Source organism: Crocuta crocuta, unplaced genomic scaffold (genome assembly GCF_008692635.1).
Source record: "Crocuta crocuta isolate KB4526 unplaced genomic scaffold, BGI_CrCroc_1.0 scaffold246, whole genome shotgun sequence".
Taxonomy (NCBI): Eukaryota; Metazoa; Chordata; class Mammalia; order Carnivora; family Hyaenidae; genus Crocuta; species Crocuta crocuta.
Window position 1 is genome coordinate 3,788,493 of NW_027531902.1, and position 25,019 is coordinate 3,813,511.

Sequence of the window (25,019 nt, forward strand, 5' to 3'; positions counted from 1 at the left end):
GTATTGACAAGTAGCCACAAATGTCCAAAGAAACTGTCAAGAGAATTCTGGAGACCAAGATGGCTGAGGCCTTGGGGCACTAGGACAAGATCTATTTTATAACCTCTCCAGGATAGGGGCTTATCAAGGGTCTAGTGCCAATGGGAAATCCTCACTATATTGGACAGCTAACTTATTCAGTCAACCATCAGTGGCTGAGCGATGAGCTCATGTGCCAAGGCCAGGACAGGTGGGGGCCCTAGCAGTAAGGGGCATTTCGTATCTAATGCCCTCTGTCAGCGCACTGAATATTGGGAGGGAAAAAGTGGAGAATAATAATTGGGCCTTGGGTTATGCAAACCCAGATGGGAATTCAAGCCTTTGGGGGACTCTTGAGCGAAAGTCCACTCCTGCTCAAATGCACACATTTTCCTTTTCCTCCCAACCCTTCCCACAGGTACAATAGTTTAAGAGCCAGCATCTCTGCACTCTGGGCCCGGGCCCCTTTCCTGGGTCTTGTTGCTTTTTCACTCATTGGCTTAATCCTTCCCTCACGTCTTCTCCTTGAAAATGTCACACTAATCCCAGAGATTAAGCTCCACATATGCCCCCACCTCCCTCAATTCTCTCTCTCCTCCAGTTCCCCCAAAGATGACGCTTTGCCTGTTTCACTTCCCACATTCATTTCCACCCAAGCTTTTCTCAAGCTTTGTTAGTTCTTAGCTGAGTCTAGTTTAGTCCTGGGAATCATTTTTAATTTCAGTTCCCCCAGGCACGAGGCCAAATGACCCACTCAAGGCTGATAAAGGTTTGCTGACCTAGGCACAGCAAGTTCACAGAGATGAAGGACATTTCTGGATGGTTCTAAGACAAATTCTTTTCCTCTTGTCCCTGGCCCTAGGATAACCTGTCGAGTCCACAGTCTGACACGAGTATGGAATAGAGGAAAGCGGATCAGGTGACGGTTTCAAACTATTTGTAAAGTCCTGGTCAAATCAATTACCTCCTAGGCCTCAGTTTCCTTCTTTGTAAAATGATCTTGAAGGCCCCTTTCAGCTCTGACAGCCTAAGGTCAGTTGGTTTCAGGACAGCCTTGGAAATCTGAAACACTTCCAAGGCCTTCCCTCATGTCATTTGCAGTCTAGAAAGTCTACTTTCCAGGGTTTGGTTCTGTTTTAACAGTAGATCTAAGTGTCTGGTTGGACTTGGATCTGCTTCAAATTTCCAGGAGCCACAAAGCATAATGTGTGTAATCCTTTAAGACCTAGACCCTCATTCTCCCAGAGCGGAGCTGGGAACAGACCACTCTCTGAGGGACACCAGGATGGACATGCCTGGGGTTTCGCTTTCCATAGAGGGGACATGAGCTTGGGCTTCTAAATAGGAAGCTTCTGGGAAATACTGGGTGGAGGTTGGGGGGAGGGGGTGGTGACATGGGGGAGGCCAGGGGCAATTACAGACTGCTAAAGGCAGAGACTGACCTTAGGGGTCACTGTGCTAGAGCATGGAGGACACAACTGTTGATGGTCCCAGGCCTCAGAAGTCAGCTCGGGAATAGTGCACCCCTAGGTCATGGTGCACACCAGGCAGCAAGACGGTCCCCTGCCCCAGCTGCTCCAGTCCCACAGCAGCTCCTGTAGTTTTTCTTGGCTCAGAGAAGCAGAGGCGTCCCCTGAGCCCTGGCTCCCCTCTACCGCAAAGCAACTGGCTTCCATTACCCTTGACAGCTCCAGAGTAACAGCCCAGCCCCCGGCCCCAGCCTGGCTCCGTGCTGTTCCCTTTTATGGTGAATCGGAGGGAAAGCAAGGGGGGGTGGGGGGTGGGAGGGGGGAGTAGGTTCTCGCTGGAGCAGAGGGCTGTAGCGCTCCAGGGCCTCTCCCTCACCAGAGACCCTCAGCCATCTACCCACTGTCTTTCTTCGCCTCAGTGATCCACTCTGCTCAGAACACACAGCCCGTCTCGCTTGTCCCAGCCCTCCCTCCCGTTCTCCCTCCCTCGCATCCGGGGGGTGATTTCCCACTTGGCCCAAGTCCCACGGTTTGGGTTTTGATTCCGGGAGGGTCCGCCCTATTTCCGACGCCCACCCCCGGGGGTGGGGGAACGAGCCCGGGGAAGGGAGGCACTGGTCAGATCACAGGCAGGATCGTTCCCCTTGGCGGATGTGGGGCAAAAAGGCGGGCGCCGAGGAGAGCAGCACCCGGCCGCCCAGCTCTCTCCCCATTCTGCACCGCCTCTCGCCGCCCTCTCTGCCGCCGACGGGGCCAGGGAGGGGACCCTGAGGGCAGGGCCCAAAGGAAGCACCTGGCTGGGCCGAGCCGGGAAGCGGAGGGTGGGCAGCAGCGCGGGGGGCCAGGGCAGGAAGGAGGGGTCTGAGTCTGGGGGNGGCGAGACGGCGGGGCTAGAGAGCCCATTCCGGCGGAGCCGCACGGCCGGAAGTGCCTGGTTTGGGCTTGCGCTCGCTCTACCAACTTCCGGGCCGGGACTCCTACCTGAAGCTAGTGCGCAGACCGCTCCGCGTTGAGCGCAGCTGATCAGGTGAGAGGTACGCAGGCGCGCTCCGCGGCGCTTAGGCGGTGTCTGGGCCCGGGGTCGAGAACGGGTCCTGGCCTGAGCGAGGAGTGAGCCGGCCCCAGGCTCAGTCCCCTTCTCTTCTCCGCAGGATGATCACAGACGTGCAGCTCGCCATCTTCGCCAACATGCTGGGCGTGTCGCTTTTCCTGCTTGTGGTTCTCTATCACTACGTGGCCGTCAACAATCCCAAGAAGCAGGAATGAAAGTGGCGCTTTCTCCGCCCCAGGTAACGGTCCGGGGCTGCAGCGCCCAGCCCCCGGAGAGTGGAGTGGCGAGGCCGCGCCAGGGCCTGCAGGGTTCGAAACTTCAAATCAGAGAGTGCCGGGCCAAGCGTGATACAGTCCAGAACTGAGCCCCTTTATCCGCACTCAATAGGGAATGCCTTACAGTGCCCTGCCCTTTCCCTCTGAAACTGCTTTCTGCTAGAATGGGGGTGAGTTTCCTAATCCTCCCCTGCCCCCATCCTCATGGTACCCCCATGCCCCAGTTGGGCCTTTGGGTACAAGAAGACACTGACACAGAGAGGAATAAAGGTACTGAGGGTGCCATCCGAGTATGCGGATTTGGGCTCTTCATTTAAGTAGTCTTCACTTCTCCAAGGTTGTTTAGGCTTTTATTTAGGCAGAATGAAGGGGGGGGCGGGCGGGGAGGGGTTGGAAAGATGTAGAATTTGGGGGCAAGAGGCACTGAGTTAGGGGTTGGCTCCTGTAGACCCAAGTCCTAGACAAGAAAGGTGAAGTGGGACGGGGTGGGGGACCTTAAGTGTTTGTCAAAAATGTAAAGGGGGAACAGGTTGGATGGGAATTGATGCCTGAAGGATTTCCCCAGAGGAAAGCTGCAGCATTTTCCTTACCTCGGGTCTTTCCCCCTCTTTTCTAGGGTTCCAGGACATAGTCTGAGGCAAGATGGAGGGTGTGAGGGGCCTTCACACTTCACTTCATCCCTCTACCCATCACAACATACAAAGCAACTACACCTGGATTTTTCCAAACAACCTTTATTTCCTCAAAGTCTTCCTTAACTATGGAACAAGAAGCTGCCACTGAGTAGGGCCCAGTATAGGGGCTTTCTTTTCTACTCCCTCCCCCCAATATAAAAATATAGATATATATTTTTGTGGTCCCCAAATCTTGTGCTGTGGAGGGAGGGACGGGGTAGCAGGTTTCTGCTCTGTCCTGTCTCAGGGTGATGCTCTGCGACGCCTCAGAACAGTGTGGCTGGTATTCACTGTTCATTCACACAGGCCTTACGGTTGTCACATGGAAGCCACAGCTGAGGGAAGGGGCTAGCACGTTTCTCACTGTGTACCCCGTCTTGGGGCTGTGTCCTGGGCATGAAGATGGAGGCATCAGACCCGGGGAGAAACAGTGAGTGGGGGTGATTTAGAGACAAAACAAACCTCAGGTTGGCCCAAGGGCCCCCCGCTGTAACATATCCGGGACTGGGAGTCAGACAGACTACAGGAAATAGGAGAAAAGGCAGGGGCAGAGCGGGGCCGTGGGGGCCCGGCCTGAGGCAGCCTGCAACAGAGAAGAGACAGGAATCAGGCTTGTGAAAACTCTGCCCCTCTTCTAGTCTGTCTGACAGGCTGGACATGCAAGAGGGGAGATGGCTAACGATAGGTGGGCTGATGCTGGAACGAGCCGGCTCCTGGGCCTTAGGCCCTAACAAGGAGTTGTTTTCTTGTCAACAAACACTGAGGTCATGATGGGAAAAAAATCAGGGACTAGATTCTTATTGAAAGTACCTTTAGTCTTTTGGAGGTCAGAGGAAGTAAGGAAGGAAGAAAATGATCCTGAATGGCAGAAATGGGAAGGAAGGGATAGAAGTGAGAGGTAGGGTGAGGGACTGGACCCGGGTGCTCACCCTGGTGCAGAGCTGGGTCCCGGCTCCGGCTCACTGCTCTCCCTGGTCCAGGGTATAGGGGATGTGGGGCCCGAAGAGCCTCTCATCCCTCTGCAAGTCGGCGGTGAGCCCTGGCCCAACCTGGGCCTAGCCTGTGTGAACAGGGGGTGGGCTGAGAGGCTGGATTCTTCCATTAAGTTTTTTGCTTTTGGTTTTGCTTCTAGACTTTCCGTGCAGAAGAGTGTAGTACAGGGGTCAACACCGGTATGGCGACCTTGAATTTCTGGGCACTGTCCCTAGCTGAGAGGGTAAGGCAGGATCATAGCTAGAGAATTCTTGGGTTTGGTTTATGACTATACACTCTTAAGTCCTGCTTGACTAGGTGAGGCCCAAGGATCTAGCAGTTCACCTCCGAGGCTGTATCATGGCTCACATCTGGCTGAATAGAGAGGCAGTGTTTGGAAAGAGGTTGGAGAGCTGGTGGGTCTCTCTCAGAGCCTTCTGTGCCTCAGTGCCTGCCAGGGCAGCTTAGGCCTCACGCATCCACTCTCTTGTCTGTGCCCAGCTGCGGCCAGTTTAACATGAGCACTCTGGACTGAATCGGGAGTTGGTGGCACAGCTGTTCTTAGGAGCAGCAACCAGATGTGTTACCTGGGGAATCCGGGACCCCTCCTGGCGGGAACTCTCCTCGGGCAGGTCTGGGCGGAAAGAGAGGAGAAGCTAAGGGCAGGGGCAGGCAATGCCAAAGCTAGCAGGCTGAGGTTGGGGGAGATCTGGCAGGGATGCGGATTGGAAGCAAGCAAGAATCCTGGCTGAAGGGCTGGGGGTACTGGACAGACAGGCGCTCCGGCACCAGAGCAGCTCTGATACCGCTGGGGGGAGGCTGTAAAGCAGTGCTGAGCAGTTTCCCTCCCGCTACCCCGATGAACAGCGCTGTGCTGGCCTCTGCCAGAGTTGTTACACTGGGGTTTGGGGAAGACCTCAAAACGCTACCTGCAGTCGTGTCCTGATACAGGGGATCCGAGGTCCAGACCCTAGCAGCCCTTTCCCAATCACCATGACAGCCTCTGGCTTGTCCCCTGAGGACAGGAGTGAGCAGCTGCTCCCTAGGAAACAAAACTGGTATCAGGGTAGAGGGCCACGGAGAAGAAGAGGTAACTTCCTTTAGCAGAGGGTTTCTCAGTATTAGCAATATTGATATTTTGGGCTGGATGATTCTCTGTTGTGGGGGCCTGTCTTGTGCATTGCAGAATGGTTAATAGCATTCCTGGCCTCTACCTACTAGATGGCATTTCTTCTTCCTCTGTCCCCTCCCCATTGTAACAACCAAAAATGTCTCCAGACCTTGCCACATGTTCCCTAGTGGGTAAAACGGCCCCTGGGTGAGGAGCACGGCAGGCTCTAGTCTGGTCCAAGGGGTGGAGTAGCAGCTTGCAACTGGAAACACAGCCCATCAAGCTAAACTACTCCATGAATTTGCAGACTTCAGGGCCGCTCCTGTCCAAATGAGTAAGTGTTAAGGATCAAGGCAGTACCCAAGGCTGGTGGCTTGAGGGCTACCCATTGAAGAGAGTTAACAGGTTGGGAGAAGTGGGCTCTGAGAGAGTTAGAAGATGTTGGACTGGAGTCTTGGGAATCATTCCATCCAGTCCTGTACACAGCTGGGTGGATGACTTAAAAGGAGAGCAGGCAGCCTAAAGTTTTATGTGGATGGTATGGTCACACGGTATTTGCCGTGATGACAGGCGAAGGGCCTCGGTCTTTTTTTGTCCGTCAGTTTTGTCCGTTGTTGCCCAGTTCCTGGAGTCAGGAAGCTTGAATCGGGAGCTGGCACTCAGGGTCGCAAGTGAGATGATGTGTTTAGATCAGCCCCTGCCATAGTAGGTGCTCAAGAAATGGTAACTTATTTTATTACACAAAGATGTCCGTTAACTTCCAGCTTCCTGTACAAGGGCATGGGTGCTTCAGAGATTTGGGATAATGCAGGAGGAAAACTGATGCCCCTGGTATGGAGAGGCCTGCATTAACCTTCTGCATCAAGTCAAAAAAGAAGAGCTGAAGGGATTGGTTTAAGCCTAGTAGGGAGTCTGGTCTTCACCCTGGGGAGTAGGGAAGGCAGGAGGCTGGCCAACCCAGATTTCGGTGGCAGTGGGTACAGACCTGATACGCTGAGTGAGCCGGGCAGGAGGCAGGAGCCCACGCTGTGTGAGGCTGCTGGGCTAGAACTGGCAGGATTTGAGGACGGGGCCACGCCGCTTGAAGTGGGGCGATGGGTCAGTGGCTGCTGCCGCCGTCTCCTGTCCTGGCTTCGGGGCTCTGAGGGGAAGGGACACAAGGGGATTAAAGGGCAAGTAAGTGAGGCCCTGTCACTCCAGTGCCCTGCTGGCCCTCGCGCTTGTCCTCACACCACCACCCCTCTCTGGAAGTAAATATAAGGTGGGTGGAAAGACCTCCGCTGTTTATTCCAGTTACCCGAGTCACAGCAAGCCCTCACTCTCCTCTCTGAGCATCCACCCTGCTCCCTCGCCCCTTCATTCTTCTGGCAGGGAGGTTACAGAGCCTGGCTTCTGACACACGACTTCCCCAGGCGGCTCCCAGCTCTAACCACTCCCTTCAACTACTCTTCCTGCCCCCAAATGCCAGTGCCCCTCCCCCATCCTATCCTTGGTCCCCTCCTGCCACGCATACTCTCCCCTCCCAAGCTGCTCTGGAGCCCTCTCTCCTGAGCTGCGGCCCAGTGGCCCCGTGGCATCTCTGCCTGGCAGTCTCCACGACCCCAGCAAAACCAATCTCCCATCCTTGCCTTTGTTCTCCTTATGTTGGTGAAAAATGCGCTAGAAACCAGTGTCCTCTTCTGACTCCTCCCTCACATTTCGATGTGTATTTAACCAAATTTGGACAGTTCTGCCTCTGCTTTTGCTTGGATTCCTCCTCCATTCTCCCTTGCCATGGCCAGTGTCCAGCTATAGGCTTTTCTCATTCAAGCTTTTGAAAAAAATTCCCCACTTGTCGCCCTTGCTTGAATCTGTTCCCTTTTACAACCGCAGTGTTCACACGGGTGCCAGAAATTACTCCAAAACGTAGACCTGATCAAAAGTCATTTGGCTTAGGCAAGGGGAGATACTGAAGGTCTTTTCAAGGATAAAGCCTCAACCTTTTACTGTGGCATTCAGTGCTCCACCCACTGTGGTTCCAGTCTGCCCATCCTTGGTAGGAGGCCGACTTGGTCCTTCACACCCTCTGCTATAGCCCCTGTAGCTGCTAGCTGCGTGGTTCCTCTGCGGTGTCTGTTTCCTCTTCTAGTGAAACCTGGGACATCGTGACATGTCCCATCTCAAGTGTCACCTCTGGGAGGCCTCCTTGACATGACAGGTAGAACTGACTGTTTCTCCCTTTATTGTCCTTTGTTCACTTGGGTAGTAATTATTTATGGTTTTTGTCTCCTAAGTTAGTACATGTACTGTACTAAGTTAGTACATGTACAGTACTATGATCAAGCCTGGTACCTGGTACTCAATAATTGTTCACTAATATTCTGTTTGAAATTGGAATCTCTTGAGGGTAAGGACCTTGTCTTCTCCAGTCTGTATATCCTGGTGCCTACAAAAAGCTGCCTAGAAAACCAGAGACTTTAGGAAAGGTTTTGTCTTCCCGAATAGCAGACACCCACCATAGACCATGGGCTGGCTCAGTAATCTCCCTGAGTCTAAGGACATATGCTCTACCCTGTGGGGCAGCTCTTCCTGGTCCACTCTGTGGCTAGAGCCTCACTGCTACAAGTTTTGAGAGCAGATGGTGACTGGATGGTGTTGGGAGGCTCTCAGGTCCTTCTCATCACAGAGGGATGGTGGGTGCCAAATGCTCTCAGACTGAATGAGCTATTAACCTTCATGGAGCTGAAGTCAGTGGAGGTCCCAGCATGACACTTGGCTTCTAACAAAGCAACATGTATTAGATGGAAAACACCTCTAATTGAAGAAGTAGGTGACAATAATCAATGTTGGCCAGCTATAATGAGCAGTAGCCAGCAGTGACAAGACTACTTTTGGAAGTCCCAAACTCAGTTTTTAAAAATTGACACATGAATAAGGAACAGATGAAAAGGAGAGATTTCAGGACAGAAGCTACTCTAGCTTTGAGGCGTTTGCTGAGAGGCTGGGTACCAGTTAGAGTACCAATTAGAGCCAAGAGTCAAAGCTAACCAGACCGTCAATTATAAGTCAATAATAAACAATAACAAACAGACCTTAGGGTACGAAAGAGGCGACACACAGTGAAAGAACAGAAGTCAGAGACTCCTGGCCACAGTCAGCCTGAATCATTACTGCCAATGTCTTAGAAATACTGTAGAACCCAGTATTCTTTAGTAAAACACTGATTCTTTAATAAAACACTAATATCATGTGATTCTTTAGTAAAACACTGGTATCAAGATGATATCCAGATCACAGTGTATAGGAGGCAGAAATGAACTTGATCAAGGATGGAAATAGTGAGGTTCTTGATGATTTGAGTATCTCTACACAGAGGCATTTTGAAATCATGTTAAGGAGGAAGCCTCACCCACCCCAGGAAAGGTAAGGAGGAGAGCAAGTAAGAAAGCAAATGAGAGGCTTTAGGACATTTCTAGGTTGTAGTAAGAAACCAAGTAACACTCAGGAAGGTATGAAGCAGAACAGGCCTATGATATAAAAAATGTCAGTGTGAATATAAGTATTATGGGAAAGACACTATGGATACAACTCAAGAATTCTGCTCCTAATAGAGTTTAAGGATAGGAGACCAGTCTGGTTTAGGAAAGGCCTAATAATGGAAAGGATAAGGCATTTAAAGATAGCATTTTAACCTTCACCTAAAGGATTTTTTTTTTTTAAGAGAGAGCACATGTGCACTGGGGGAGGGTTAGGGGGACAAGCAGAGGGAAAGAGAATCCCAAGCAGGCTCCACACCCAATGCAGAGCCCAATGTAGGGCTCAATCCTACAACCCTGGGATTGTGACCTGAGCTGAAATCAAGTTGAATGCTCAACTGATTGAGCCACCCAGGTATCCCTTAAAAGACTGTCTTAAAGCCTGGCCAGGCCTGCCTGTAAATTTGGCAGTGTGAGCACACAGCCCCATTTCTCATGTTTTGACTTTTGCCCCCATATAATCCAGGCCTGCTCGGTCCCCATTGAGACAAGGATTTGAGGGAGGAGCCCCAGCTGTTAGTTCTTGGTTCTAAGCTATAGAAACAGTGGCTTGAGGCTGGGGGGAGAGTGATATGTGAGTCAGCTCTGCTTCCAGAGGTGGTGAGATTGTATTTTATGGTAATCAACTGTAGATTCCATTTGGGGAGCAGTAGGAGAATCCTGGCAGAGGTCTGAGGTAGAGCCACACTGATCTCCCCAGTGTAGGAGTTAGAATGGATATTCTAAAGGTCTCAAAATGTAAAGAACAGTTATTTGACTTGGCATCTTTGAACGGTCCCTACATGGAGCACCCTAGGTCGTACTGAATCCCTGTGATGATTGCAGACCGGATTTATGTCCTCTAAGGGGGGAAAAGGCGAGACAAGCATCATTCAGCTCCCAACTTCTTTTATCCATTTGAAAAGTATTCACTGATCATTGCATAAATGCAAGGTACTAAGGGAATAAATAGATGTGTGGGGAAATATTTCCTGCCCCCAGGCTTTAATCTACCACAAAACTTGGTTGCAGTGAAAAAAGTAAAAGTAGTGATGGTGCTGGAGGCATTCTTCCTCTGTCCTTTGACTCACTTTTCAGAGGAACCTCTACTCACCATTGGACTTGCCCAGCAGCAGCCGTTGGCTGAGCCATGGCATGGCCGAGGCCAGGACAGAGTTCTAGTAACTGCAGGTACCAGAGCTGGGTGGGAGGACAGTGGCCGTGGCAGGAGGACAGCTGACAGCCTCCGTTTTTACACTGTCCCTTGTGTTACATCAGGGTCCTGCCGGGAAGGCCAGAGGGCCAGGGAATGTGTTTCAGTTACTGGGTGGAACTTGCCTGACTCCAGGGCCGGGACTAGGATGAGGTGCCTGGGGTGCAGCCCGCCCTGAGTCCTGGGTGCCCCACCGGCCTCACCTTAGCCCTATGCCCTGCATGACCGACAGGAGAAACTGGTTGACTTATCCACCCTCACCCCAGCAGGACTTCCTTCAGGCTCTGTTTTGCTCCAGTAACTTGCAGGCTTTTGACTTCCTACTTCCTGACTCAGTCACTGGACCAGCTACTCCCGGGAGCTGGCCTTCCTCTGCAGCAACAGCTGCTGCTGTGTGTCCTGCGCCCACTGGCCGGGCACTTGGCTGCATAACTGGGACGGTGCTGCTCAGGATGTGTTTTGCAGCTGGGGGAACTAGGTAAATAAGCTCCTGGCACTGCGGCCACGGGATGGGGGTGGGGTGGGGTCCAGCCTCCTTGCAGTGTCCTGTCTCTGGAGCATTCCTGTTCACCCTGAGTTGTCTTGCCTGGTGGCCTCCTAAAATGTTCATTCTCCAGTCCTGAGAATAGAACCTGCCAGCCTAGTTCCCTAACCTCTGCTTTAAGCTTCTGGCTGGGCTGCCTAGATCTTTTCTGAAATTTTCTGGGTAAGCCCAGTCTTCTGCTCTGTTCTGGCCAGTAAAGGATAGTCATGAATTAAGTATACAGTTAAATGTGATATTTTTATACATGGGGAAGTTTCTTCTAAATTTACAAGTAAGAAGGAAATGTTTTATCAGATCACAATCTCAGTTTGGGCTTTGGAAAGTATAGCTGCTTTATAGTTAGATCTTAGAGATATGGGAGTTGTGTTCTTCCTATCTCAGAAGACAAAGTATGCCTGGATGTGGCAGGGGCCAAAGAGCCAGATGTGCGGAACCAGGAACTCGCACAAAGCTACAGGACAGATCAACTGGACAAATGAAGCTGTTTTTCTGAGGGCTGGTTAAAGATGCCAAGTCCCAATACCACAGTCTGCATTGCAGGTCCCCATCCTAAGCCGGGGCTAGTCTCCAGGCCTGGAGTCCTCTCAGGCACTCCGGGGGATGAAGCAGCAAAAACTGTAGCACCTGGAGTCAAGATTCCAGCGCTCTGACCTTTCACCTCCTTCCATTATTCCTGTTTGGTATAATTAGTAACCTTCTTCTGAACACTTTGACTTTGGAGACATAGTTTGTTAGGTGTCACAAGTTTTACACAAGTCCCCAGGGTGTCTCTTCCTTAAGCCACCTCCTTTTTTCTGCCTCTTAACTCATGTACCTGGGGGATATCACTTCTCACGTGTTTTACCCACACCTGTGTATGGATGATGCCTAGATCCAACCTTGATGCCACGTTTTCTACAGGCTGGCTCTTTTTTCTGCCTGCGGGACATCTCCATAGAGATAGCCCATGACATCCAAGCATGTCTAAAATAGATAAACTCTACACTTTTTCTTCCAAACAATGTCTTAACATCACCATGACTCTTCCCTTTGGGTTGTAACCTTGAAACTCTTAGTTTGCCTCTCTTCCACCATCACTGAATCCTGCTACCTCTGTTTCCGATGCACATATTTATCTCTCCATTCCAGACCCGGTACAGCCATTAGTTGTCTCCTGTATCAGTTACTGTGAGGATTCCCCTCCCCCTGCCTGTCCAATGCATACAACAGTTCACAGGCCACTCTTGCATAAATCTTCTGTTCCCATCATTCTCTGAAGCACGCAATCGTCCTGTGTCTCAGTTAACTCATCATCTTTGTTTTCAAGACATTTCAACTTCATCCTCCAACCTCTCTCCACCCAATTTCTGTGCTGAAGGGCTTGGCCCTTTGCGCCAGCTCGGTCTGTCTGCTTCTTGTCCTCTCTGCACAGCAGCACTGACCCTGGCTACCACTCTCAGCTCTGGAATGTTCTGGTCAAGCCATACGCCACAATCCATTCTTCAAAATCATTGCTCAACTGAACATTCTTTGGCCACTTACTCTTGAGTGGTCCATGACGGTGGCTCCCCCAGTGCCCTGTGTTTATGACATAGTGTGATTTTATGTTGTTTACTGTCCTGTGTCCCCTGTTAAATTTCAAGTCAGTCAACCAGGAAATACTTAGCACTGAATATGTACCTTTTCTCTTCATTACTTGGGGAAGTAACAAAGACAAGAGAATACATGTCTCTCACTGACGGAGCTTCATATGGCACTCTGCATTGGGGTGGGGGCTGAGGACGATAATAAAGTACTGATGAAAAACTGCTCAGGATCCTCCAGTGAGGACCTGGGCCTAGAGAAGACTCTTTCCTATTTCTCTTTTGTAGTCAGGGAAGGGGAATTTAGGGCGCTGACATCCCTTCCTGGGAGCTATGAGTGAAGAGGTAGGAGAGGCTGACAAAAAGAAAAAAAAAACAACAAAGAAACAAGGAAAAGAAATTAGAGAAGTCTGAATAATGGTAAGTGAATAACTTCGCCACCTAAGAGCTGTGATCTCTTGGACAAATCACTTTTAAACAGCCTCAGTTTTCTTATCAGAAAAATGGAAATACCGTCCACCGAACAGGGTCCTTATGAGGATTAAATGAAATATATACGTGATACTGTTTTGTTCACTGTTTAATGCTATTTAAATACACGGCAGTATTAGTAGTTTAATGCTCTCCTTCAAATACACTGTACAAAAGCATCCTCTCCAAATGGGAGAATCTCACGTGGAATAGAGGCAGGGGCAACTGTGTTGCTCACCAGGGACAAACCGTCTTACTGCTCAAAGCTGCTAAGGACACTGCTCTCCCCGCTGCGGCTGCTCCAGCCAGGGCAGTCGGCGGCCCACAGCCACCGCCCAGGGCACGCTGCGGGTCTGCACCAGGGAGTGCTAATGAGGAGTGCGGCCTGGAGCTCAGCAGAGCTCTTAGTTCCAGCTTACGAGCCTCCAAACTGGCAGGGTGTCTCCAGCTCAGAGGCCACATACAATACTGATTTGGGGTTTAGTGTATTTCCGGAAGTAGCACTATAACACTCTCTCCCCACCAAAGTCTGAGTCACCCCCAAGGAATGGCTCCATGGTCTCTTCCTCTTCTCTTTCCCTAAAAGCCCATCTGTTTCTGGTATACATTTGAACCCACACTCTCTCATCAGGCAGGGTCTCATCAAGCCAACCCGAGGGGTACTGATGCAAAGGTAAGCGGCAGTGGCCATGGCTGGAAGGGGCCAGACTGTTGTACTGTAAGCCTCAAACAGAAGCTGTCTGTACTTGTTCCGTTTTTCTCTGGAAGGCTTAGAATCCTTCTGCGACCACGTTCTGAACAGGCTCTGAAGCCAGGAACAGTTTCCTCCCATAGAGACCTTGGAGAGGGGTCGCCATCCTGCAGTGCTGCAGTGTGCATGCTGAGGACAGTTCCTCATACTGCTCCTGACAGGACAGGCTGACCCCATTCTTGATTCGGAGGCTCCACATTTCAGTGTGGCCCTGTCGCGGCTAGTGTTCTGTCCTTGGAAATCGCCCTGCTTCCCAGCACGTGCTGAAGCCCAGGTGTCCAGGACTCTCCTGCCTGTGCCACACACAGTACTGCTCTGGGGCTCATGGCGCAGGGAACACCAAGGTCGCAGGAGAGGCTGCAGATTCTGCTATAAACTAATTTTATTGATTCACCTCTTGGTCCCAGCCAAGTGTGCATCTTCAAGCTCTTACTTCCCCCAGCAATTCCCCAAACAACTGAACACCTGTTGCAGGGGCTCCCAGACTGGCTTACCTCTGACGGGGCCCAGCACCCGGTGGCTGACCTTTTGAGTGCTAGAGCCCAGGCCTGGCAGCCCTGAGGGCCGACTGCCATGAAAAGGAAAGCTGGGGGAGTTCTTCATCTGTGGAGAGTTCTGCTGGCTGCCGGCGCCTGTGCCGGTGCTAAAGCTGCGTGCGCGGCTCAAGGGCGTTTCGGAGCAGGAGGCCGGCAGGCCGCTGTGGGGAAGCAAGCGGGTGCCAGTGAGCCCTGGGCCAGGGAGGCTGTGTCCCAAGGCTTTACCCGGGCTCTCATGCTCAGTACCGCTGCACCTCGGGTGGAAAGGCACAGGGGCTCACTGCAAGGCATAGGGGAGGAATCTGTGTCCACAGACGGGGTGTCTAACCTGGGACACACCAGCTGATCTTAGAATGCCTGGGAGGCCCTGTTCACATATACGTGCTCCTGCAGAAAACACGCTAAGGGCTATGGGGCTGTCTCGGGGCAGCTTAGCTCATAGTGAATTCCCCTCCTTATTCCCTTGACGCTGGCCCTTGGAGCCCTTGGTCATCCCCAACCACTGGAGGTCAAGACCTGCCCCTACCCACACAGCCCCCCTCCCCCACCAATTATATTTAATTTTGTGCCAGGCTCTGGAGCAGGGAATCCCCTGGCCTGGTTTTCAGATGCCTAGAAGTTTGTAGCTTCAGGGAAGAGGGAAGAGGATCCCATTTTCAAAAAGTGTACTCATCTTACCAATTTTAATTTGCTCTGAAAATACTCACCACGTGGCCCTTTTGGAGAGGGGAGGAACACAAATCCCTGGGAACTCCTTGCTCTGGAGCCCTGCTGCACTTGCCTACCCTTTCCTCCATCCACCCTGCGGGTCTTACTTGTTACTTTTGGGTGGAGTTCGAGAGCCTCTCTTCTTGCTGCCGCCCACGTTCGCAGAGCTGCTCAGGCCCCGGCTGGTGCGCACGTGCTTCAGCAGCCAGGCGCGGAGGTTTGTGAGGCTGCTGTGCTCCGACAGCACGATCCGGGGCCACGGGTTGCACTCCGCCATGTCCAGAGCCGCAATGGCCATAGCGCGGCCCACCTGTGGGATAATCCAGTTTGGCTCAGCGTCTGGGACTTCCTTCCAGCCCGGGTTGCTGAGCTGGGGTGGGCTGCATGGCACAGTGGAAGGGGAGGGGAGGCCGGGCCCCAAATCTCCTCAGTAGGTACCCTACATTTTGTGCCAGGACTGTTTATCTCGGCAGATTTAAAGCCGTTCCCTAAACCGGTGCTCATTTTGGGACCCTCATCCTTTATGGGCAAGAGCAAGTGTGCTTTCTGGCTGGCGCCAGGAAGGGACGCTCCCAGGAGGAGGAGGTGTTTCAATCTCTTCTATAACCTGCAGCTCTGTCTACTTGCCCTGTGTGCCCTAGGACCCTGGGGTCCTCAAGACCACTGTAGAGGTGCTGCTATTAAGCCCAGAGTGAACAAACCCAATAAAAGGAGGAAGACAAGCTCAAAAGGCAAAGACTCTGACTCAGATGCGCTGGGGATTCTCCACGGTGTGAACTCAGAAAGAGTGCCTCCTTGGTCTCCCCCCACCATCAGAGTCAGGGGCCTGCCCCTATGTTAGCTGCGGAAAATACCCACAGCAGTGAGATGGTGACAGTAGTAAGCCTCTCTTCAGAGGGCCTTAGTTGGCAGGAGTGGAGACCCTTCCAGATTTGGAGGCTCCCCCTTTCCCCAGGTATCCCGTGTTCATACCTGCTCAAACAGTTCCACAGTGTATCTGGAGGGGAAAGCCGGCGGGGGAGGGGGGCTGGCCCGCCCGTTGTCATGGCAGGCCGCAGGGATGCTGTTTACTGAGCGTCCAGTGTTGTAGTTGCATTCAAGTGTGTAGCTAAGACACAGAGACCTTTATTAGTGTCCTGCCCTGACAAAATCAGGACAGAACCATGGAGGACTACCTGGGTGGTCTAAGGAATAATCACTTGGAAAAGGGTGGATACAAACAGAAAAGTGCTAATCGCTAGGAACTAGCAACTGACCTCGGCACTGTGTCAGGTGCCCAAGAAGTCCTAAGAAAGTCAGCCTCTCAGGCTAGACAGTAAAGCTGATGGTGAGCCTGTCTTTTGAGAAGACTTGGGTCGTCCCCTGCTCCTCAAACACCTTAGACTGGGTACGGTTTTCTTTAAGGAAGTTACTGCATCAGCTAGATCCCAGTTTCCCCCCAACCTGTGGATTATCCCTGAGGCTTTGTAGATTGCAACCCGGCCGCTTCCCTCCTTAGACTGGCCGTCTCTGCGGTCTCGGGCATACATGTTCTTCTCTGAGAAATTGCAACCCTGGAAGTCGAAGTGTGCTGAGTTCAAGGAGATGAGCTTTGGATACAGCATATTTTCCACCTGTTTGAGGGAGAAACAAGGCAATTCAGGAGAGACGGACAGAAAGAAGGAAGGGGCAAGCAGGGGGCCATGTGACTAAGGTCACGGCAGATACCATTACAGCCATCAGCATAGCCAGCGTTTTTTGAATGTTACTGTGTGCTTGATGTTATTTCCAGGTACACTTCTATCTCTTTTTAAGCTCTTAACTTCTTCTCTCCAATAATGCACACTTTTCCTATTTCCCTGATATCCCAAACCGTAGAATAAAGACTACGATGGTGACAGCTTGGCCTTTGTTCCAAGGTCATGATGTAAAGACAGACACAGAGCCCAAGCGCCACCCCCCCTTGGCCCTCTGAAGCTTGCCCCTGAAGAGGGAGAATACCTCTTGCAGCCACAGGCCTTCCTACCACAAGACCACCTTCCCTCTGTCCATGGCCTAACCTTTATCTCCTGACCTGCACCGTTGCCCATGCTCACATGGCACTCTGTGGATTCCTACCTGGGTGCTCTCATCACTAAAGCTGTTTCCGTACATGAAACAGCCCCTTTTGGAAGCATGTCCATGCAGGTCCACATAGTAAGCCACGCCACTCTCTCGTGGGGGGATGGCGTCGGCCGCCGGCTGTGCAACCTCGGCGGACTGGTGTGGCAGAATCCACATGCCGCTGGGCTTCTGTTCTGCCGCTTCAGTCTGCGTCCAGCCTTCAGGGTTATCCCTGTCAGGTGCGTGCCCAAGGTGAGCTTCGTTCTGGATATTGTTGGTTTTCTCGAGGTCAGAGAGGGGAGCATCGGGAGGGAGACGGGGACTGTGCTGGTGCTCGGAGGGACTCTGGGAGTTTAGTCTGGAGTGCACATGGTGGTAGAGAAGCACAGTTTTGGCCCCATAGATGGCTGGGTGCAGGACTGCATCGGGCTTCAGGTACTGACGGTTCAGGTTCACTCCACGCGAGTCTGTGCTGTAGGAAAATAGAGACTGAGGCAGAGTCCAGAGCGCGGGGCCAGTGAAGGAGACATGAGAGTCAATGAAAGGGGGGCTGTGGGAGGCTGACTTATACAATGAGAGGCCCAGGTTGCACTAGGAAAGAATGAATGAGAACAGGCCCTCTATTTGGTGGGCTGTCACCCCGACCACAGAGACCTACGCACGCTCCCTCTACCCAGACTGCGGTTATTCTAACTCTACTCCTTCCAGAGAGTGCCGCTAGATGTGCCGCGTTCCTCCTCTGTCACTGGACGATGAGATGGGCTTGCCCTTGTCCGGGTGCCAGAGGATTGGAAATACAGAAGAAGTTAAAGGAGAGGCTGCTAGCATTTCATTGAGATGGAGGGCCTGGAACAATCCTGACAGGCCAGGGAGGCTTCTTACCGGTAGTGGCCCCGGACCACACCATCAGGGTTCAACATGGGAATCAGCTTAAAGACAAAGAGGCGACGAAGGGTTTGGGCCCGGGGGTCATCAGGTCGAAGGATGAAGTCCAGAAAGCCATTGAAGACAAAGCTAGATGGAGTCTCCCCAGGGTGCACCCTACTGCTTAAGAAGAATATCTGAGGTGGAGAGGAGAGCGGTCATTAGGCCAGTTACTCGCTAGGTCCACTCTAACAGTACACCGGGGTGGGGGGGGGCAGGCCCTCTAACAGTATATGGGGGGGACTCTAACAGTACACGGGGGAACAGGCATTCTAACAGTACAGGGGGGGGCCTCTAATAGTATACAGGGTGTGGACATTCTAACAGTATATTGGGAGGGGCCCAGGAAGTGGAGGGGAGCAGTCACACTTGCCTCCAAATGCAGGCTAAGGCCATGGCCAAGACACCCAGAGGTAACATGGCCTCAGGCTATCAACAGGGCCGGGAGCTAAGGAAATGCCACGGTACTATCTTTATGCTGTTCCCACTTACCCTCTTGCCTGTGAAACGGAATGGTCGAGGAGTGCCGGTATCCGGAAATAGCTGCTCTAGCCGGGGCTCTCGATCTTCTCGAAGCCCATGGCAGGAAGTGATCGTTAGCAGATCTACACGAAGTCCATCCAAAGAATAGCAAAGAATCTCACGGTGGTAATAAATGGTGTCCAGGGGGCTGTGGGGATAAAAGTCATTATCTCCAGGAGAAGTCCCTCAAGTCCTGGCTAAAGGTGAGTCTCATCATGAGCCTAGGATCTGTAGGAGCTGCTCTTTCACTCTAACCTTTGGGGCCTTATAGTCCCTCACGGTGTTAAATGAGGTTGAGGATTTGGGCAGAGACTGAATTACTAGAATGTGGAATATAAGACAGGAGGAACACGCTGTTTTCTCCCCAGTTTATGGCTCTCTACCATGGATTACTTTGTACACAGACTCGCCCTCTGCTGGGACAGAAAAAAAAGGTGTGCTGAGCAATGGCAGTGCTAAGTTCGGGATAACTGATGGGAGCTCGGATATCAAGAGGCTTGAACTGGGCAGGTGGATGAGTAGAATGCAGGTGGTGGTATCCTGAGGTCATGGTCACACAGAAGCATATTTGTCAAAGGCACCCAAAGTCCCACATTCTGTACAGAAAAGCAACTGGTGACATTTTGGTTGGGGGCTCCTGGGGCAAGTTCCAGAGGTGCTGTCTGGTCGAGGACTGAGCGGCAAGGAGTTAAGGGTGGGGTTGGCACCTGCTATGGGTAGGGTGGTTCTCCAGAAAGCGCTGGTCTAGCTGGTTTAGCAAATCCTGGCAGTCACTGTAGGAGAAGGGGTAGCAGAAGGCGAAGAAGGTGGTGGCCCCACGGCCCTCCACGAAACGGTGGACAAAGGATAACACAAACTGCGTCTCTGTCATCTGAGGAGCAGAGGAGGAAGAGGGAGGGGCTGTTGGTGTGAGAACTAAGCTCCTACCGGGATCCCCAGGAGCTGACCCTACACCCTCAACACACTGCCCGACTTCCCTCCCTCTGGGACTTGCCACGTGACAATCGGCTCCTGGTAGGCTTCCCGAGGCAGGGGCTTATCCTGGGCTCCAGCCAGCACTAGAGGGGAAGCCGGTACCAAAACCCTGGTGTCCCACCTGCCTGCTCCTCTGTGGCGAGGGGAACTCCCCTCTCCTTTCCCTCTCCTACTTTTAGCACCCAAGTCTGCCTTTTCTCCTCATGGAGAACTCACCTCAAAGGTGGGCCGATCTCGGATGCGTTCCCAGCGTGGCCGGGTGGGCAGCGTGCGCACAAAGGGGGCCATGCCCTGGGAATACAGCTTGCTTTGCTTATTCATGTTCATAATGTTGATCTTGATGAGTTTCCCTGGAGTTCCTCCCCGGACACTGAAGTAGAACCATGACCTGAGGGCCCGAGGAGGAGGAACTGGTCATTATATACTGAGGGCTGGAGAGAGGCTACATGGGACAGCTGGAGCGGGCGAGACTGGCAAAGGCCTATTCAGTACAGAGGGGGCAGGGAGGGGGGGTGGAGAGGAAGGGTACCAGTGGTATGCACTGTAAGGCTGCTAAGTGAGACCCCCAGCCGTTTCCCCTTACCTGTTCCCATTCTCAAATTCCGTTTCAGCACAGTCTGGACGGGTCCACACGTTGAACTCATAGTCAGGAGAGGAGGCGATGCTGCTGCTGGGGGCTGATGCCCCCCCACCTGCTGCTCCTTCCCCCTCACTAGACGCAGATTCCACCTTCTCCACATGGGCTAGGTTCCCTGAATCAAAGCGAGAACTGAACAGCAGTCCCCCGCAGCGCAGCTCCATGGTGAGGCCGGGAAAGCATCCTCCTGCCCACTCTGGCCCTGAGAGCTGGGGCGAGGTGGGGGGTGGCGCAGGAAGAAGGAAGAACAATGAAAACGAGTGTTTTGGGAACCTCCTGATAAACGAAAGCTGTTCTTAGGGGGTGCCCTAAGAAGCAGGAGGCTCTTTGCACCTCAGAAAAGGCAGAAGTGGCCTTCTAGCAAAGGCTAAGAGAAAACGGGATTCTATCCCCGCACAAAGGGTTATGACTGACCTAAAGGGACTCCGTTTGGCTCCAGCTCAGCTATTCCAAAATGAAGTACTCCGTGGCTTAACTATGTTGAAAAATGCTAGAGTCCAAATTGCTTTGCAGCCCAAAGACTAGAGGATAACACTGGAGGGGGCAGATTTCCCAAGCCTAGCCCAGGTACACCCACCACGACACATGGCCATCTTTCAAAACGGGCCGTCCTGGATCTCTCGTTCCTAGACAGGCTCCCCACTCTGCAGCAGGGCAGAGCAGCGGCGAGAGCCAAGATTCTAAGTTTTCAATGGGCAGCTGCTTCTCTCCACTCCTCTGTCCTCACAAGTACTGACCAGGCACCGTCTGTTGCTTCCCTGAACCCTCCGGAAGGGCTAGTTCTTCCTTTTTTGTTACTACCCTACGCCTATTAATGGAAGAAAACTGGAAGGCTATGGCCTTTGCCAAGTCAAAAGGAACAAGGCAGAAGCCACCTGCTCACCTGAAAACCGTAGTTCGGTTCCAGGTAGGGCATGGGTCTGTTTCCAGCCCCCTCCCGCCCTGTAAAGCACTGGAGTCCCTGAATAAAGCTACGCTGGCAGTCGTTGTGGGTAAGCGATGGGTATTCTGAGCACCCCTAAAAATGTGGCTGGTAGAGACCCACTATGGGGTAAGGGGTGATTCTCGACTCTGACAGACCCTCACCTCACACTGACCGAGCTCGCCGTCGGCAGGGTGGGGTTCGGAGGCATGAATGGGCGACACTGACCCACACTCNCCTTGCCTCTCTCGGGGCCGGCGATCCCGCTCCCTCTCCCGTTAGCGAGGCGCCACCTCGGGCCCCGGCACCCGGGCCCTCCACCCAGGACCCAAGCAAAACCCGAGCGCCGCGGTGCCGGGACCCCGCTCTGCCAGGAAACAAGAAGTCTCTCGCCTATTGGCCGCGGATACAGCTGGCTACCCGCCCAGTAAGGCTCGCTGCCATTGGTCGGCACGCAGGGGTTCCCTCGCACGTTAGCGGGTACCTGAGCCAGTGGCGTTTGGGGGCTCGGCGGGCCGATCGGGCCAGAGGGTTCCACCCGGGTCTTCTCAGAAGACGGTTAACGGCCCGCCCCCCCGGGGGAGGAGAAGACCAAAGTGACCAAGAAATAAACTGGAAGACTCACCTGCAAAATAAAATCACAGTGTGCGAAGCTAATTATTGCGCACCGCGCTCCTCTGTGTATCGCAAAACACCTTCCCGGGTCCACGAATCTCTCGCAGTTCAGGGATCCTCCGGTACCGACACACGAGGCAAAAAGCCTGAGTGGAGGATGCGGGCATCGATCCCGCTACCTCTCGCATGCTAAGCGAGCGCTCTACCATTTGAGCTAATCCCCCGCCTGCTGCCGCTTCCTTTCATTTTGCCTTACAGGCTGTTCTAGGCTGGCCGCTGACCCGAGGACCGACAGCACTTCAAGATATTTATCTAGTAGTGTACAGTGGGATTGTGGGCAAGATTTTTAAAAGCAGGCGTATAATAACCACACGTCAGCAATAGTAATAACATATCTTCGCATTTAACCCACAAGAGAACTGGATTGTACAGTGCCTCCGTACTGCATATGTGTTTCACCGAACATCTGTCGTGCTCGTGCAAATCCACAACGAAACTTTCTCCCTATGGGATGACTGAAGGAAGTGGAGGCTAAAAAGGTTGTACGAAGTCCTTCGAGCCGGAATCGAACCAGCGACCTAAGGATTGCCGCAACTCATGCCACTACAGTCCTCCGCTCTACCAACTGAGCTATCGAAGGCTCCGCTGCTGCTGGCCCCTGCCAATTCCTCCCTAATGCTTACCGAGGCCATACTACCCTGACAAGATCTAGAAGATTTGGGGGAAAACTCCCCACTGCGCTTTATGAAGGAGCTCGCCCGCCGAGCCCCTTCAAGGCGCACAGAAACAAAGGAAGCCAGAAACAAGTTCGAGCAAAGGACCCGCTTCCCAATTCTGGACAAAGGAAACGGGCAATACGTTTCCCCTCCATGTTTCTGTTTTAAAAACAGAACAGAACAAAACAAAACAAAAACCCCACACCTCCTCACCTCCCGTGGCTTTTACAGGATTGCGGACGCTTTGAGATCCCGCTCGCAACCTTGAGCATTTCCCGTGCGCCGCGGGCACGCACGTGTGCTCTGCAATTGCAAAGCCTAAGTCCAGTTTGCAAAGCCGAGGGCTTGCTTTCGCTATTTCCTTCAGATTTCCCTTCGGTGTCTTGGGGACGCCAGTAAAATCCTACTGCTCTCCGGATGTGAAGGACATTCTTTGGGTCAGTTAACTAACATTCTGTCAGAATTTTTTCGTTCTGGCTGGTACATAAAACATAACAAACCACAGAGCTGCTCGCTGCGCGCAGGACAGCGAACCTCCGGCCGCACAGAAATCCTGCGATTCGGCACTGGCCGCGGGCGCGGAGCGGGGTCCTGAGCGAGGTCCTGCCCCTGGACCCTACCTCGCCACACCTCCCCTCCTCTTTCCACGGGCCTGGCCCGCCAGCCTGCAATCCTCTGTCCGCTAGAATTTCCTGGGGGCTTTGGAACGAACCTAAAACCCAACTCCCCTATGAAGCCTTGCTTCGTGGTCTGGCGGAGTGCAAGTGTGGGGACACCTGGACCATTTCCAGCTCTGCGGCCCGGGCTACCTGGAGTCACGGTCGCCCTGGGCAAATCCAGGTCCAGTGAAGGTTTCAGGCCCCGTTGCAGCTTACACTTTAAATCCGAGGTCTCTGATGTCATTGAGCACAGCAGGGCTTTCCCCCTGCGCCCACCCACGGAGCAGGACGTTACCATCTTCCCACCGATTTCTTAGTTTAATTTCATTCTGCTGCTGCAAATGCTACCGCTGTGTCCAAAAATGCTTATTTGGGCAGTTTTCTTGGACCGGTCTTTAGTGTACCCATTGGCTCTCTTTCTTGAGGGGAGGAGATGCTGGTAAACCGAAGGTTTTGTTGTTGTGGTGGTGGTGGTGGTTTTGTTGTTGTTGTTGTTTGTTTTTAAAGACGAGATTCCCATAACATACAATTAACCGTTTTAAGGTATGAACAGTTCAGTAACCCTTAGTGCATTCACAGTATTATGCAAATTATCACTTCTCTCTAGTTTCAAAACTTATTTTTTTAATCACCCTAGAACATCCTATTCTCTAAGTAATCATTCCCCACCACCACTCCCCACCCAGGCAACCACTAGCCTGCATTTTCTCTATGGCTTTGCCTATTCTAGAGATCCTATAGAAAAGAAATAATAAAGTATGTGACCATTTGTGTCTGATTTCTTCCACTTCTCATAGTGTTTTTGAGAGTCTTCCAGGTTGTATCCTGTGTCACGGCATTCTCCCTTTTGGTGGTTGAATAATATTCCATTGTATCTATATACCATTTTGTTTATCTTTCTAATGATGGGCGTTTGGGCTGTTCCCACCTTTTAGCTTTTACGAATAACTGTGCTATAAACATTCATGTACGAGTTTCTGCGTGGGTATGTGTTTTTATCTTGGGTGTATGCCTAGGAGTGGCATGGCTGGGTTTTGTGGTAATTATATATTTAACTCTTTGAGGAACCACCTAATTGTCTTCCACAGTGGCTGAATCATTTTATATTCCCACCAGCAATGTAAAAGCGTTCCAATTTCTCCACATCCTTGCCAACACTCTTCTGTATTTTTTTTATTATAGCCAATTTTCAACAAATTGAGCTCACTTATAATAAGCATTTTCCTCTGTCATTAGAGATTCTTTGAAATCAGCATTTGACAGCTATTTCCCATTCTGGTTTTACAAGAGTTGTTTTTGTAATATTCATCTTATTGTTGGACACAGTTGGCATCTAAGTTTTAATTATTAATACTGCTACAATAAATGTTCTTGTACATCAATCTTTGTATTTCTTTTCTCTAGTCACTAGAATATGTCTTCAGGAGTGGAATTACTTGGTAAAATAGTGTGGAACTTTTAAACTTTTTGATAAATATTACCAAATTCTTCCCAGAAACAGTACACAGATTTCTAGGACAGCATTCACTGAGTAAACAATCACTTAAAAAAAATAAAATCTTTGTTAATGGGCAGAAGTGGTAACTTATTTGAAATTTGCACTTTACCAATGAAATGCACTTTTAAAAAGTCTATTTTCATTTTTTAATGAATTGTCTTCTATCTATGTTTTTGTTTTTAGGTTTTTCTTGATTGTGCAAGTGTTTTTAATGTTAAGGGTGTATTCATGATCAGCTTACTAAGGAAATGAAAGCCTTGATCAACACACCAACTAGACCTAACAGAGAGGCACAGAACCTTCCACCCAATGATAGCAGAATACATTCTTTTCATGCACGTACATGTGGAACATTCTTCTGGATACCCCAAGTGTTAGTCTACAGAACAAGTCTCAATAAGTTTAAAAAGACTAAAATCATACAAAGTACACCTAATGTAAACTATGGACCTTGAGTGATAGCAGTGCGTCCGTGATGCTCACTGACATTGACCAGTGCAGGAGACTGTGTGAGTGCGGGCGGGGGGCAAGACGTATATCCTATTTGCTCAGTTTTTTTTTTTAATTTTTTTTTATTTTTTTATTTTTATTTTTTTAAATTTTTTTTTTTAATGTTTTAT

At 51.5% G+C, this 25,019-nt stretch overlaps 2 protein-coding genes and 2 non-coding genes across 7 annotated transcripts; 1 reads left to right on the plus strand and 3 right to left on the minus strand.

Annotated features, from left to right (window-relative positions):
• The first annotated feature begins 2,409 nt into the window (after window positions 1–2,409).
• Window positions 2,410–3,661, plus strand: OST4 (oligosaccharyltransferase complex subunit 4, non-catalytic). Of its 2 annotated transcripts, none has more exons than XM_077774051.1 (3): window positions 2,410–2,514; window positions 2,639–2,776; window positions 3,430–3,661. In XM_077774051.1, the coding sequence occupies exon 2, from the start codon at window positions 2,640–2,642 to the stop codon at window positions 2,751–2,753; it is 114 nt and encodes a 37-aa protein (XP_077630177.1). In that variant the 5' UTR covers window positions 2,410–2,514; window position 2,639; the 3' UTR covers window positions 2,754–2,776; window positions 3,430–3,661. The 2 variants fall into 2 exon arrangements, with proteins under 2 accessions (XP_077630177.1, XP_077630178.1); XM_077774052.1 differs by having other exon boundaries at window positions 2,416–2,521.
• AGBL5 (AGBL carboxypeptidase 5) lies at window positions 3,528–21,281 on the minus strand. Of its 3 annotated transcripts, none has more exons than XM_077774047.1 (15): window positions 21,155–21,281; window positions 19,936–20,198; window positions 19,569–19,740; window positions 19,085–19,248; window positions 18,348–18,525; window positions 17,814–17,992; window positions 16,947–17,403; window positions 16,293–16,462; window positions 15,822–15,957; window positions 14,957–15,159; window positions 14,100–14,302; window positions 6,556–6,711; window positions 5,389–5,501; window positions 4,417–4,547; window positions 3,528–4,070 (listed from the first exon to the last, which is right to left on the minus strand). In XM_077774047.1, the coding sequence occupies exons 2-15, from the start codon at window positions 20,151–20,153 to the stop codon at window positions 3,899–3,901; spliced, it is 2,652 nt and encodes an 883-aa protein (XP_077630173.1). In that variant the 5' UTR covers window positions 20,154–20,198; window positions 21,155–21,281; the 3' UTR covers window positions 3,528–3,898. The 3 variants fall into 3 exon arrangements, with proteins under 3 accessions (XP_077630173.1, XP_077630174.1, XP_077630175.1); XM_077774048.1 differs by lacking the exon at window positions 21,155–21,281 and adding an exon at window positions 21,076–21,125; XM_077774049.1 differs by lacking the exons at window positions 3,528–4,070; window positions 21,155–21,281 and adding an exon at window positions 5,047–5,093.
• A 396-nt stretch (window positions 21,282–21,677) lies between these two features.
• On the minus strand, window positions 21,678–21,750 carry TRNAA-AGC (transfer RNA alanine (anticodon AGC)). Its single transcript has one exon. It is a non-coding gene; the product is annotated as a tRNA-Ala (tRNA).
• Window positions 21,751–22,076: 326 nt separating this feature from the next.
• On the minus strand, window positions 22,077–22,166 carry TRNAY-GUA (transfer RNA tyrosine (anticodon GUA)). Its single transcript is given in 2 exon segments — window positions 22,077–22,112; window positions 22,130–22,166. It is a non-coding gene; the product is annotated as a tRNA-Tyr (tRNA).
• Window positions 22,167–25,019: the final 2,853 nt, after the last annotated feature.